This window comes from Coffea arabica, chromosome 3e (assembly GCF_036785885.1).
Source record: "Coffea arabica cultivar ET-39 chromosome 3e, Coffea Arabica ET-39 HiFi, whole genome shotgun sequence".
NCBI classification, from domain to species: Eukaryota; Viridiplantae; Streptophyta; class Magnoliopsida; order Gentianales; family Rubiaceae; genus Coffea; species Coffea arabica.
In genome coordinates this window covers 9,255,931-9,270,902 of record NC_092315.1, presented here as the reverse complement: position 1 = coordinate 9,270,902, position 14,972 = coordinate 9,255,931, and the positions used below count along the sequence as shown (strand labels likewise).

The window sequence follows — 14,972 nt, the reverse complement described above, 5'->3', positions numbered from 1 at the left end:
AACTCAAACTCGTACAGCTGTTTCTATTTATTTAATGGTGCATTTTTGTTCGTACAAGTGCACCTTTGACATATTAGTACAAGGACACGTACTCAAATACAGACGGATTTTTTTATTTAACGGTGCATTTTTGTTGGTAGAAGTGCACCTTACATTACACACTAGTACAACAGTGGGAGGATGTTTGCATGCCAGCAGTACATCATCCATGCATAAACTGAAAACCACACCATAAACACTAGATAATTAAAGTACTTAAAATCGTCGATCCTCACTCCTCAGCTGATCAAGAGTAGTGCTTGATTAATTATTGTTATGATTGTACCAGATGAGGTCATAAGTGTGACCACCGCTCACCACTATATCAGCAACCAACGCTACGTCGCAATATGTGCCCTTATCATCCTGAGTTTTAATGGCAAGCATGTAGTCAGTGGCACCAAGATTGCCCCACCGGAAGCCGAATTCCACTTTGATGAAAACCAGATCGGTCCCGGCCTGCTTATTGTACGTTACAACTGCAAATTGTGCAATCTCAATCACATGAGGGTCTTCCGGATTGACGGTTGTCGCCGGAGGAATAATAGGTTGGTCTTTCTGCAAACCCCAAACATTTTTCTTATGATTGTACCAGATGAGCTTATAAGTGTGATGACCACCACTCTCTAGTATATCAGCAACCAACGCTACGTCGCAATATGTGCCCTTATCATCCTGAGCTTTAATGGCAAGCATGTAGTAAGTGGCACCAGAAATGCTCCACCAGAAGCCGAATTCCACATTGATGAAAACCAGATCGGTCCCGGCCTGCTTATTGTACGTTACAACTGCAAATTGTGCAATCTCAATCACCTTATCGTCTTTCGGTTTGACGGTTGACGCCACAGGAATAATAGGTTCGTCTTTCTGCAAACCCCAAACATTTTTCAGTAAGAAAACCCAACACAATTGAGTTCCCAAAATCAATTAGAGTCCTTTCAAACAAAGGAGCAACCAGAAAACTAAATCCAACCAATCAATTAATAAGAAACGACATTGCTCGGAAGAAGCTTATTTATCAAACAATTCAAGAGACCGCTGCATGTAGACAACTAGAAACATAAAATATTGCTAATCAAGTCGACTCAAGAATGTTGAAATTACTTTAATTTGCAACTCCTCATACTTTTTCAAACGTTTCTATACGAGTTGTTTATAAGTTGACTCCGAAAACCATGCACACACAAACTTGAAAAACAAAGAAATCCAGTCTAGCAAGGCATACAGTCACTATTCACCTGTCCACTGCCAGTACCAGATTTGGCTGCAGCCATATTCTTCTTAAAGGACTAGCTAGCTAACTAATAAGAATGGAAATAGATATTTGTAACTGGTGACTGTCGAAAACTTGGTAGCAGAGAACCAGACTCCTTGTATTTATAGGCCTAAGAATGTGATACTCTACACCATAAATTAATTTGTGGTAATGCCGGACCTAATTACCAAAATCATGGTCCACCAGCATGGAACACGTTTTTACACGTCCTTGATGAGGTCAGTGTGAAAATATACACCAACTAGCCTAATTATTATAGCTCGGCCTATAATTTTATGTCATTATTTTATCATCATTCAAACTTTTGGCGGGCTTGATACCACTCTGTAGGGTTGGTCCAGTGGCTAAGAGCTATCAGGTTTATAGTTTGAATCATGAAGTTGACAGTTGGGGATGGGATGGAGGGTTGAAATAAAAAAAAAAACTTTCAGCTTGAATATGCTAATTTCAGTCATGTAATAACTTATGCATTTTGTATTTGATTTGATGTATTACTTAATGAGTTGATGTAAAAGAAGATGACTAACAATTACACCAAAAGAGCAAGTCATTTTCTTAATTGGTTATTAAATTTTTAAATGGAAATTCCATTGGTTTGTAATCATTTTTACACAATAAAAGCAAGAGAAAGTCAAGAAGTTGTGTTTCAATGCCAAATTGCAAAACTTTGTTGCCAACAATCAAAAAATGTATTAAACCGAATGAAATAAAGCAGCTTTCTCATTTTGGAAATACGACAATCTATTGTGAAGATAATGTAGATTCGAATGTTCAAAAACAGCCATTATGCATGCCAATTAACAAAACTACGCTACTCATTCTATAAGAACCATGCCAGAAGTATAAAAAGTGTTCGTTTCTGATATAAGCTCAAGTTGTGGATATTTTTGTAGGTGCGTTATATTGTTTTTGAGTCAATTTGTGAAGTTAAATGGTGCAAGTTGCTTATTTTAGTCTTTGATTTGCACCTTAAGTTGATAGATGAATTAACTATGATTTTGTCATTTTACTCGCAAAATCTCTTTGTTTTGTAGGGTAAAATGAACAAGATCAATTGGAAGTGAAATGGTGGACTAACAAAGCGATGATTAGAAGCTTGAGAAATTACAGCAGTAGTTAAAAGATGTGGTGCAACTCAAGAACTTGAAAGGATGAAAGAAGGAAAGAATCTAAAACTAGGGTTTATGTTGTAATCTAGGAATCTGCATATAGGGTTATGCGTAATTTATTGAAGATTGAGCTATTTGAGTGCGTACGAATAGGAAATTATTTGGAATAATATTTTGAAATAACATCGTAACACTCTTTGTGATATGATAGATATGAGATTAAAAAGGTGGCTAGAAAGATAAAAAGATAATTAGAAAACGTATTTATGATGCAATTAATTTTTTTTATTTTTTTATTGTTGCAAATAACTTCATATCCAAACAAAGATGTTTTCCTGACCCTTGTGTCTTTTTTATTTGTCTATGCTTTTAGTAACTCGGCATATATATACTCTCCTTGTTAGAGTTCTTCTTCTGGTAAATCTTGCAATAGGACTTCAGTAATTTATTTTCTTCAAAGAGGGAATCTTTAGTTCACTAATTTAGGAATTTATAATTTTTTACTTCTTTAAATTTTTATAGTAAACTCATAATAAGTAATAACAACATTTATAATGTTCAAAATAAGGAGGATAAGCAAAGATTTTAAAATATTCTTTATCGTTTTATTGATAGACTTAAGCTAAACTCAAAATCATATATTTATAAAACCTCTACAGGCTTAGCTGCAGTGATATTACATCGAGTTTAGAAGGTAACTATAAGGACTTTTGGGGCTTTTCACCAACCGTGTTGGGGACATTTAGGAACTTTTTGGAATTGTGTTGGCCAAAATTTATATTGAGAAAGCAAAATCATATACAGACTATGAATGAGGATGCAAGATGAGGAGAGCTTTTATAAGGATAAATCGAGAGTCAAATGGTTGGAAGAGGGTGATGCCAACACGGCATTTTGATCAATGAATTCCTGTAAACACATAGGATCGATTGTAGTAATAAATTACCTATAGTATTCCAAAATAGAATCTATACGGACGAGTTAATTTTCTCTACTTTAATTATTCTAGACAAATAATAAAATTCAAATTCATAGGGGTTTCAATCTATAACTAAAAAAAATGAACAAATAATCAAGGCAAATTAAATAGAGTTGAGAAAATGGTTGGCAAGAGTCTAGGGTTTTAGATTTTTATACAAAATTTAAATTAATCATCCCATTATTTTTCTCAACATGCCAACAATGTATTACACGCAAATACCTTAGATTATCTCTGGATATATCTAAGTTATGCTTAATTAAATCGCATGTCTCTCTCGAGATCATAAGTATTTAATTAAACCCTTTAAGATCTTAGGTGATATAATTACGTCAAACAACTGCTAACCTACTCTCATAATTAGATTAAATATGTTAATTTATCTAGTGCACGGTTGTATATCCCTTTTTAGTTTAATACAAGCATTAAGGGCATGTCTATAGTACGTGGCCAATCACAAACATGCAATTAAATCAAAAATAAATAAATCAAGACAAAAGTAAAGAATTTAACTAAGATAAGTAATCAAATCTCCTTCATAAAACTCTAAGCCTAGAAAATTGAGCTCAACATATTCATAATTAAAACCAAGAATTCAAAGAAAAGATACAAGCAAGAAGATAAAGTAAAGAAAACTTCTCAATTTTCTATGCTTTGGTCCCCGTCTTGATCTTCCTTTTTTATTCTTCCACGCTTCATCCTTGATCTATCAAGAAAAGAAGATGTAAAAAGGATGAACTAATGTAGCCTAATATTTTCTGACCTCCAAAAACGTCCTCGATAGCGCTTATTTATAGTTTCTTAAAGTAGTATCTCAAATGGAATAGGATTGGGTTTATTGGAACTAAAAAATAACATTTTCGTATATTTTTTCAATAAAGTCCAGCCCAAAGTTTGGCACCGAACATTAGGATTACAGGAAGCTCGGCCTGAAGACCGAATGCATAGTCGGCGTCGGTTATAACAGAGCCATGAATGGATCACTATAGATCTACATGTGGATCATATTTGAAGCCAAAAAAACTCGATCAAAGAGGCTGAATCAACTCTTGCAAACATGAAAGTTGTAGTCCTTTAAATTAGCTTTCCCATGCCATAACAATCATATCATTTGGAGATCTGGACACTAAGATATGTCTAAAATACTGAAAACTAATCAGAAGAGCATCATAGCAAAACTATATTTTAGTATTTTGGATTGTTTGTTATGAAAACATGAGAACTGGACTTTGATATCTCATAAAAGTTGTAGATCTTTCTCTTACTTCAAAGTGAATCAAGAATTATATCAATCCAATTTGTGTAACTCAAGTTATTGCCAAAATAATGAAACATGTCAATCCAGTCAAACCCCTTACTCTTCAAGTATTCTTCTTCCATTGCTTCTTCGCCATATTTTTGTCTATTTTCTGTCCAGTCAAGATTTTCACTTATTAGACCAATATAATAACAAAATAAAGTAGTTTCCATTCAAAATAAAGCTCAAATAACATAATTAACTAGCAACTTATACATATAAATACACTACATTTTATACCCTATCACATTTTTCCATAGAAAGTTGAAAATTTACCATTCTCACAACAAAATCTTAAGTCTCACAAACTCTGAGTATATAAGGCTTTACAGACTGTGAAAATGTGAAGAGGGAAGTAGTTGGATATTATTTGTAATCATTTTCTAAACATGGTTCCTTCTCTGAAACTATGGAGCATAGGTTATCCAAGATTATTAAAAATAGATTAACCAAAAAGCAAGGGGCAAAGTTGATTCAGAAAATTACTGACTTAGAGATTCAGCAAGCTTTATTCAGCATGAAAGAAGGTACTTCACCAGAGCCTGATGCTTTCACTGTGGATTTTTTCAATAAAAATTGATGACTATTAGGTGCTGGTTTGATTAATGCTATATAGTACTGTTTTCATACTCAGCATATGGCTATAGGATTGAATAGTACAATCATCACTTTGGTTCCCAAGATAGCTTCACCCGTGGGAATGAAGGAATATGGTCTTGTTGCTTGTTGCAACGCACTCTAAGAAATATATTCTAATTTCTAGGGTGCTTACTGAATTATTTAAACAAATTTTGGAAGGTCTGATATCTAAGAGGCAAAGTGCCTTTTTAAAAGGTTGAAATATTTCAGATAATGTCCTATTGATGCATGAGTTGGTGAGAAATTATCATAAGAAAGGGAGAAAAGCAAGATGTGTTCTGAAAGTTGACATCACGAAAGCATATGATACAGTTAGATGGCTGTTTCTTTTTTCACGGTTCTCAAACTTATGAACTTCTCCTCTACCTTATTTATTGCGCAAAAAACTGTGCTATGACTACTAGATTCTCTCTCAACCTAAATGGCTTCCTTGTTGGCTAATTTGCAAGTTGTAGAGGGTTGAGGCAAGGACATTTTATATCTACTCACCTTTGTCTTGGTAGTAATGGAAGCGTTTTCTCAGATTATGGATGCAAACATTGAAGAGATGGGGTTTGAATACCACCCCAGATGTTCAGAGATGAAATCATACCATATTTCCTTTGTTGATGATTTGTTCATTATGGCTATTCCATCTCATAAATCCTTGACGAGATTTATACTTGCACTCTAATTTTTAAACCTAATTCCCTTGTTAACGGATCGTGTATTGTAGTACAAAGGAAATAAGGTCGAATCCCACGAGAATCACTCTCAACTACTAAGGTTTTTTGCTCACTTTATTATCTAAACTACTCAAGAATTTTAACTAAGTGAAACCATCAAAAGCTAAAATAATGCAAGGCAAATTAACAACTTGAAGAAACTCAACTAAAGACAAATGTCCTAGGGTATAGATTCCACTAAATGTACCTAACTATGGATGAAATAGCCAATTATCACTCATGGTTTTGTCTTGCTAAGGATGTATTTCACTCAAGTCTTCAGAACTCGTTCTCGCCAATGAACTGAACTTAGCCAACACTATACTTTCCTTACTCTCATGGTGAAATCTAAAGTGAAGACTTAATCTAGATCTAGAAATGCCAAAAATATCCACCTAAGTGTACCATTATTTTCGTGTGTCTACTCATTAGGTTTACCTATTCTATTTCATCATTGTTAATTATTCTCATAGATTAACAACAACTATCATGGTTTGTAAATGGTGATTAAGCATTTACAAGTGTTAAAGTAAAAATAAATGAACTAGCAAGTACAAGATATAACAATAATCAACTTTATTCAACCATAATCAAGGCACAAATAGCTTCATCTACCCCTAAAACAAGAAGATTTAGCTAGACATAGTAGATTTAATAATAAAACTCATGTCTTCAATGTAACTAAGAATTAATGGCACAACAAAGAGAGTAAAGAGAAAGAAATACTTATTCAAGTGAAGAAACAAGATCTTCAAGTTTCATCATTTTCATTGCAATAAAAAATACATTGTTCATCAAGAGTTCTTCAAGTTTTTGAAGATAAAAAGAAAATTAGATCTAAAACTATCAGTAAGCTAAAACTAAAAAAAAGAGAAGAAAAAGCTCTCTCTCTTGTCAAGAACTAATCTCCCTCTCCAATAACATGTTTCTTCCTTGTTAAGAGTCAACAAAAGAAACTCTTAGATCCTCCAAAAGTTGGTACAAAATGTCTTTTTGTGTCTTGTCCACAAAAAAAAAAAAAAGAAAGAAAAACCATGCAAGTTGGTGAGTTGCAGCTACCATGAATTCCTGGATCAAATCCCTCGAGGGATTCTCCCAGGGATTGTGCAGAACAAATGATTTGCTACAAAATGATTCACTGGCCACAAACTGTGGGAGAAACCGCAGGCGGATTCTCCCGCGGTTTCTCTCTAGTTTTTTTTCTTCTTTGTTTCCTTCTTTCTTTCTTCCAAGCTTCATGCTTTCCTTGCACCATTTCTTTTAGCCATTGTTGTGACTCCTCAAGCTTCTCATCCCAGCTCATTGCACGTCCAATTAAGCTTAATCATTTTTCCTACAAAACCAAAGAAATTTGCAAGTGAAATGATAAAATCACAACTAATCCATTAATCACTTAAGGTGCAAATTAGTGACATAAAATGGACAATTTATACCAATTAATCTTACAAATAGACTCAAAATCGATATGGGATTCAGGCCACTTTGAAAGAATTCTCTGAGATGTCGAGTCTTCAACCAAACCTGGCTAAATCAGAGATTTTTGCAGCCGGTGTATCTAACTAGCAATGTGTGAAGTTGAATGAAGCTGTGGGGATTCGCTTGGGACACTTTCTAGTTTGATACCTAAGTGTTCCTTTAATATCTACTAGGCTAAGTGCTATTGACTGCTAGCCTATTCTTGATAAAATAGGGGCTATAATTAAAAGTTGGGCAGCTTGGAAACTCTCTTATGGAGGAAGGCTCATTTTACTTGAATTTATACTTAATAGCCTTTTTGTTTATTTGTCCTCCCCAAGTTGTCTGTTGCAAAGGTGGAGAGTATTTTGAATGCCTTTCTATGGTCTGGAGTGGAGCTGAGGAGTGAGGACACATGCAAAAGTTATTTGGGCAGAAGTTTGTAAACCAAAGTATGAAGGAGGTCTGGGATTGACATATTTCAAACTATGGAATAGAGCTTGATGTGCATGGGGCATACAAAATTAAACTCAATACGTAGTCAAATTTTACATTTATAAATTTTTAAATACCCTACACAAGTTTTGACCGAGATAACTTTATTCCTTTGCAATCCTATAGATATGAGAAAGAGTAGCACTTTCCAAACATTAAGACTAACAATTTTTGGTCGCTTCATTACCAATCTGAATATATAGCTAGATCAAGTTAACTTTGGGCCAAAGCTTTTTAAATTCATTAGCTTTTGGATGTAGCATGAGTTTTTTGATGTCCTGTTGGATTCTTGGCAAGCTGATCCTGGAGTGTTAATAAATCCCATACAGCTTATCTGTTTTGAACTAAAACAGCTTATGGGTAAGCTTCAAGAGCTGAATAAAAGAGACTATAACCACATCTCTGGTGGAGTTCAAAGCAAAAAAAAAAAAAAAGCAACTGATAATAGTGCAGCAGCATATGCAATAGCAACCTTTTGATCCGGAGTTAATTGCTGCAGAGAAAGTTGTTATCTAGGAATACACAAGATTGATTCTCGCTGAAGAGGAGTTCTATAAGGATAAGCCCAGAGTGTAGTGGCTACAATTCGGTGATAAAAATTGATCCGCTATTTGTGCTACTGCATAGGATCGATTGTATAATAAAATCATCTCAGATCTAGCTATTTCTTCGCTTCAGTCGTGCATTCTCCTTTTGAATTGACTTTTCCTAGGTTAGGAGTGTTTTCTCTACTATAATTATTATGAGAAGACAATGAAATTTAAATTTAAAGGATTTAATTTCTAATTAAGAGGTAAAATAAATGATCAAGTCAAATAAAAAAGATGCGAGAAAATAATTGGCAAGAGACTAGAGTTTTAGATTTTGATCCAGAATTTGAATTAATTATCCAACTAATTTATTAACATGCCAAGAATGTATCATGCAAAGGTGTTTTATATTATCTATTAATACATCTAAATTGTGCCCAATTATATCTTACATCTCTCTCAAGACCATAATTATTTAATTAAACCCTTTAAGATCTTAGGTGATTTCAATTATGTTATACAAAATCTAATCTATTCTCATAATTAGGCTAAATATATTTATTCATCTTATGCATGGTTGTATGTCCCTTTTTAGTTCAACACAAAATCTAAGAGCATGTCTATGGTGATCAAGCATAACATATAATTAAGTCAAAATAGATAAATTAAGGCAAACGTAAAGAATTTAACTAAAATAAATAACCAATACTTTTTAATAAAATCCAACCCTAGAGACAAATTAGTTCATCATATTCATTATAAAAATCAAGAACTCAAAGACTAAATACAAGTATGAAGATAAAAGTAAAGAAAACTTCTCAATTTTCCTTGCTCCAATCTCCGTCTCGATTTCTCTTTGATCCCGTGCCTTGAACCCATTCTTGATCTCCCAAGAAAGAGTTTTATGTGATGAACTGATGCTAGTCTAATGTGTTTCTTCCCCTAAAAATAATCTAAATAACTCCTATTTATAGTTTCTTAAAATTTTAGCCCAAATATGATAGGGTTAGACTTCTTGGAGTTGAAAAAAATCGCGAAGGCACCAATTCCAGATGAAGAAGGAAACGGTCTCTACGTAACCAATCATCCATAATATCAAATAAATCATTTTCGCCTTTGGTAAATTTACCAAGGGCTATAGTCATAGCGATCCTTCTATTCAACTACTTCGACCATTTTGGAGCACTTCATAGCATTTTTAGAGGATTCAATCTCTTTTGTATGATATCTCTTGCACTGTCCCACCCCAATGCAATTGGTTACAAAGATAAAAATCTTTTATTTATTGGCCCATAAACTCACCTTGATAACTCAAATTTTTATTCCTAGAGTAGTAGATTCCTACTTAGTAAGTATATTAACCGCAAATTGTCTTATTATGACTCATCAATCAGATGATGAATATCTTTTCAAAGAACAACCAACCCCCTCTCTCATGCCCAATTGACCCTCAGACCTAACCCCTCGTTTGTTCCATTAATAATTAATGTTATTATTAGATCTTGTTTGGGATATTGAGAAAAATAAAGAAATATAGAAATTCTTTTAATAAATTAAAGTCTTTTATTAATTTCCGTGGGCCGGTCATTGGGTGAAGCTCAAAACCATAACAACCAGAAGAAGTTCAATGTGAAGACCATTTTGACATCTGGAGCCGGTTATTGAGAATACATGCACAGATCGCTATGGATTTGCCTATGGATCCTTAGTAATCCAGCAACCCTTGTTTGTTCATTCTTCTTCTTCTTTTATTGCTGCTTTTCTTGATTGTCTTGCCAAGATTGGTCCATTTTCTTTCCAATTGAGCTCTCTACCTATTAAAATAACATAAGATCAAAATTAAACAATTTCTATTCAAGTTGTAGCTCAACTATCACCGTTAACTAGCAATTTGTACATATAAAGATAATGCAATTCATACCCTATCAAAAATACTGCTTTTTTTCTACAGAAAGATGAAGGGTCATGTTGCCAGGAATAAGATACTCTCTCTTAGAAATGATGAAGTTGATGTTGTTGAGGACCATGAGCAAGTTAAAGAAATTGCAGGGGAATTTTATCAGACTCTGTTTAGTAAATCTAACTCTTAGTACCCTGATTTGAAGGGCAAGCTGCAACAGATAAATGCCAAAACCATCACTAGTGATCAATTCGACTTTCTCCAGGCTAGTGTGTCAGCTGAAGAGATTAAACATGCTATGTTTGCTATGAAGGACGGTAAAGCTCCAAGCCCAGATGGCTTTAGTGCACAATTTTTTTAAAGAAGAATTAGCATGTAATTGGTGATGAAGTAATTCGAGATGCTCAATCTTGTTTTGACAAGAAGTATATGCATTATCCTTTAAATAGTACTATAATTACACTGGTCCCAAAGTTGCGGAATACAACACAAATGAGGGATTTCAAGCCTACAGCCTGCTGTTGTTTGCTATGTAAATGCGATTTAGCATTGCTAACTAATAGGTTGAAAGTTTAATTCCTCGAATCATTGATGAATATCAGAGTGCTTTATAATAGGAAGAAGTATAGCAGATAATACACTAGTAATGCATGAATTGGTGAGAGGGTACTGCAAGAAAGTTGGATTAGCTCGTGCAGTGTTGAAAATAAAGTGAGGAGTGAAAGAAATGCTGGATAGTCAAATTACAGGCTTCAAAATTACATGTTTAATGTTCTTTCCAACTGTGCTGGGTTTTGGAGACATTAAATGTTAAAATATCCAAAATTAAAAGTTAAAATATCCCCAAAGCCCACCTACATTGAGACCCAAGGGGAAATTACCAGGTGGTCATTAATTTTTAATTTGGGGTTTTAAGCTGGATGCCTAAGAAATGCAGCCTGTGCATCGACTGAAGTAAACGGGTCGAGTGAGAGTAACCAAAAGGGAAAATCGTTCAAAACGTCCATCACATTTTGTAAAATAACTTTTTTCATCCCTCACTTTTAAAAATGTAATTTTACGTCCCTTACAAATTCACATTGGTGAAATTTTGTCCCTATTTAGGTTTTCGACTAGTTTTTGGTCGGAATTCACCACGTGCCTAGCTTGCACGTGATCATATTTTAAGGGCAAAATTGTCAAATCAAATTTTATATAATTCGATTCATAGTCCCTCACATTTCATAAAATAAAATTTTTCGTCCCTTATATTTCACAAAATGAATTGTTTCATCCTTCCCATTTTTCCAAATGAATTTTTTCATCTTTTATTGATCATATGTGTGAATAATTTTTTTTAAATCTATGTATATATCTATTTGATTTCACTTGAACAGTACGAATAGCATGCGAAATCAAATAGAGATATAGTACACACTACTCGTACTGCTCAAGTGAAATTAAATAGATATATACATGTGTTTAAAAAAATTTTAAGTTTTTCACGTATATTCATTTTCTTTAACTCGAAATTTGAAAATAAAGATGGCATTTAATCCTAAATATTATCAAGTGTTTATATCGAATTAAATTTGGATAGAAAAAGTAAACAAAAGAAAAGTATGACAAAAAGAAATAAGTGATTAGCACTTTCAAATTTTAAGACAATCACAATACAAGTAATTCAACTGTTGGTCTTAAAAGTGTCGAGTAGAAATTTCAGATTTAAACTGAAATTTGTTAACATAATTATAGAATTCGAGTTAGGACCCATTAATTATATGACCTTATTATACAACTCAATAAATAAATTATTACCAAAAGAGAAAGGTCAAAAATATTGAATAGGTTCAAATGATGAAATCATATAAATATATAAGTGGGTTTCAAACAAAATTATTAGTTTTAAACCCCTATATATATCGATTGAATAGCATGTGTATAGCTATGATTAGCCTGTTTAGATGAAATCCAATAGAGATAAATTACATGTTACTCATACTGTTTAAATAAAATCAAATAAACATATACGTGGGTTTATAGAAAAAAAAGCTATTCGTATACATGATCAATGAGAGATGAAAAAATTCATTTTGAAAAATGTGAGCGATGGAAAAATTCATTTTTTGAAATATGAGGAACGAAACAATTCATTTTGTAAAATGTTGGGGATGAAAAAATTCATTTTGTGAAAATGTGAGGGACTATGAATCAGATTATGTAAAAATTTGATTTGACAATTTTGTCCTTAAACAATGATCACATGCAAGTCACGTGGTAGATTCTGGCTAAAAACTAGTCGGAAATCTAGGTAGAGACCAAATTTGGTTAATGTGAATTTATAAGGGACGTAAAATTATACATTTAAAAATAAGAAACGAAAAAAGTTATTTTGTAAAATGAGAAACGTTTTGAATGATTTTCCCCAATCAAAAATTATGAATGTGTCATCGTCATGCTTTCATTGACTAAAAAGACGTTTACGTAACCCTACCAAACCCATTAATTAAATGGGTTCCATGGTCCACCTATCTGCAGACTGCACCTGGTACCTAATGAAATTCAGGCAACCATTTGACCCGCCCTTTTGGACTGCCCTCATCCAGAAAATAGTGATCTTACTTGCATATATAAATATATACACACATACATGTGTGTGTGTAACAATCCAACCTTTTTTTCCCTTCTTTTTCTTCTTCTGCTTCGTAATTATCGTTAGACACAAATCATACAAGTAATCAACCATGTTTTTTCTAAATCCAATTTTATTCTTGTTGATAATCGTAGTCCCCTTTTTAATCTTTATATTCTTGTCCAGAACATCCATCCTGCATATCGTGAACAATTGGTGGCGGAGTTTAGCTGACAAATTTTACGTGTACCAGTTGTACAGAGATCCAAAAACGGAAATTTAGCTATGGCCTGCATATGAATTCCCAGTGACACTTTTGATCACTCGTCGTCTTGCCACATTCAACCGCTGATGGGTCAAGAAACAACTTTTTGTTAACTCGCTGGCCTGAACAGTCTTCATATTTATGAAGAACATCCAAAATATACTTCAAAGAAGAACCACAACGTCATCGGCTTGTCTTACTCCCAATGTATCAACTAATCTTTCATTTCTTTTTAAGGTTTGGATTCATCTTAAGTAATACTTAACTAGTTATCAGAGAAACAAAATACACAGATACAAACTCAGGGATTGATAGTTGCTTGCAGGTAACAGAGAAACAAAATACACAGATACAAACTCAAACTCGTACAGCTGTTTTTATTTATTCAATGGTGCATTTTTGTTTGTACAAGTGCACCTTTGACATATTAGTACAAGGACACAAACTCAAACACAGACGGATTTTTTTATTTAACGGTGCATTTTTGTTGGTAGAAGTGCACCTTACATTGCATACTAGTACAACAGTGGGAGGATGTTTGCATGCCAGCAGTACATCATCCATGCATAAACTGAAAACCACACCATAAACACTAGATAATTAAAGTACTTAAAGTCGTCGATCCCCACTCAGCTGATCAAGAGTAGTGCTTGATTACTTTTTCTTATGATTGTACCAGATGAGCTCATAAGTGTGAGCATTGCTCTTCAGTGTATCAGAAACCAATGCTGGGTCGCAATATGGGCCCTTATCATCATGAGTATTAATGGCAAGCAGGTAGTCAGTGACATCAGAAACGCTCCAGCAGAAGCCGAATTCCACACTGTTGAATTTCAGACCGGTCCCCGCCTGCCCATTGTAACTATCAACTGCAAATTTTGCCTTCTGAATCACCACATCGTCGTTCGGATTGACGGTTGACGCCATAGGAATAATAGGTTCGTCTTTCTGCAAACCCCAAACATTTTTCAGTAAGAAAACCCAACACAATTGAGTTCCCAAAATCAGTTAGAGTCCTTTCAAACAAAGGAACAACCAGAAAACTAAATCGAACCAATCAATTAATAAGAAACGACATTGCTCGGAAGAAGCTTATTTATCAAACAATTCAAGAGACCGCAGCATGTAGACAACTAGAAACATAAAATATTGCTAATCAAGTCGACTCAAGAATGTTGAAGTTACTTTAATTTGCAACTCCTCATACTTTTTCAAACGTTTCTATACGTGTTGTTTATAAGTTGACTCCGAAAACCATGCACACACAAACTTGAAAAACAAAGAAATCCAGTCTAGCAAGGCATACAGTCACTATTCACCTGTCCACTGCCAATACCAGATTTGGCTGCGGCCATTTTCTTCTTAAAGGACTAGCTAGCTAACTAATAAGAATGGAAATAGATACTTGTAACTGGTGAGTGTCGAAAACTTGGTAGCAGAGAACCAGACTCCTTGTATTTATAGGCCTAAAAATGTGATACTCTACACCATAAATTAATTTGTGGTAATGCCGGACCTAATTACCAAAATCATGGTCCACCAGCATGGAACACGTTTTTACACGTCCTTGATGAGGTCAGTGTGAAAATATACACCAACGTAACCTAATTATTATAGCTAGGCCTATAATTTTATGTTATTATTTTATCATCATTCAAACTTTTGGCTTGATA

The 14,972-nt window shown here is 33.8% G+C and overlaps 2 protein-coding genes across 2 annotated transcripts; both read right to left on the bottom strand.

The window, feature by feature from the left end:
• On the bottom strand, positions 1–1,313 carry LOC140038353 (uncharacterized). Its single transcript, XM_072083687.1, has 2 exons — positions 1,278–1,313; positions 1–906 (listed from the first exon to the last, which is right to left on the bottom strand). The coding sequence occupies exons 1-2, from the start codon at positions 1,311–1,313 to the stop codon at positions 304–306; spliced, it is 639 nt and encodes a 212-aa protein (XP_071939788.1). The 3' UTR covers positions 1–303.
• A 12,340-nt stretch (positions 1,314–13,653) lies between these two features.
• LOC113736275 (uncharacterized) lies at positions 13,654–14,754 on the bottom strand. Its single transcript, XM_027263167.2, has 2 exons — positions 14,619–14,754; positions 13,654–14,247 (listed from the first exon to the last, which is right to left on the bottom strand). The coding sequence occupies exons 1-2, from the start codon at positions 14,652–14,654 to the stop codon at positions 13,954–13,956; spliced, it is 330 nt and encodes a 109-aa protein (XP_027118968.1). The 5' UTR covers positions 14,655–14,754; the 3' UTR covers positions 13,654–13,953.
• Positions 14,755–14,972: the final 218 nt, after the last annotated feature.

Excerpts from the sequence above, each read along its gene's own strand:
- LOC140038353 (XM_072083687.1), bottom strand. The coding sequence starts at position 1,313 with ATGGCTGCAGCCAAATCTGGTACTGGCAGTGGACAG. Across the intron at positions 907-1,277 it reads CTGGTACTGGCAGTGGACAG|AAAGACGAACCTATTATTCC; the intron begins GTGAATAGTGAC and ends TGGGGTTTGCAG.
- LOC113736275 (XM_027263167.2), bottom strand. The coding sequence starts at position 14,654 with ATGGCCGCAGCCAAATCTGGTATTGGCAGTGGACAG. Across the intron at positions 14,248-14,618 it reads CTGGTATTGGCAGTGGACAG|AAAGACGAACCTATTATTCC; the intron begins GTGAATAGTGAC and ends TGGGGTTTGCAG.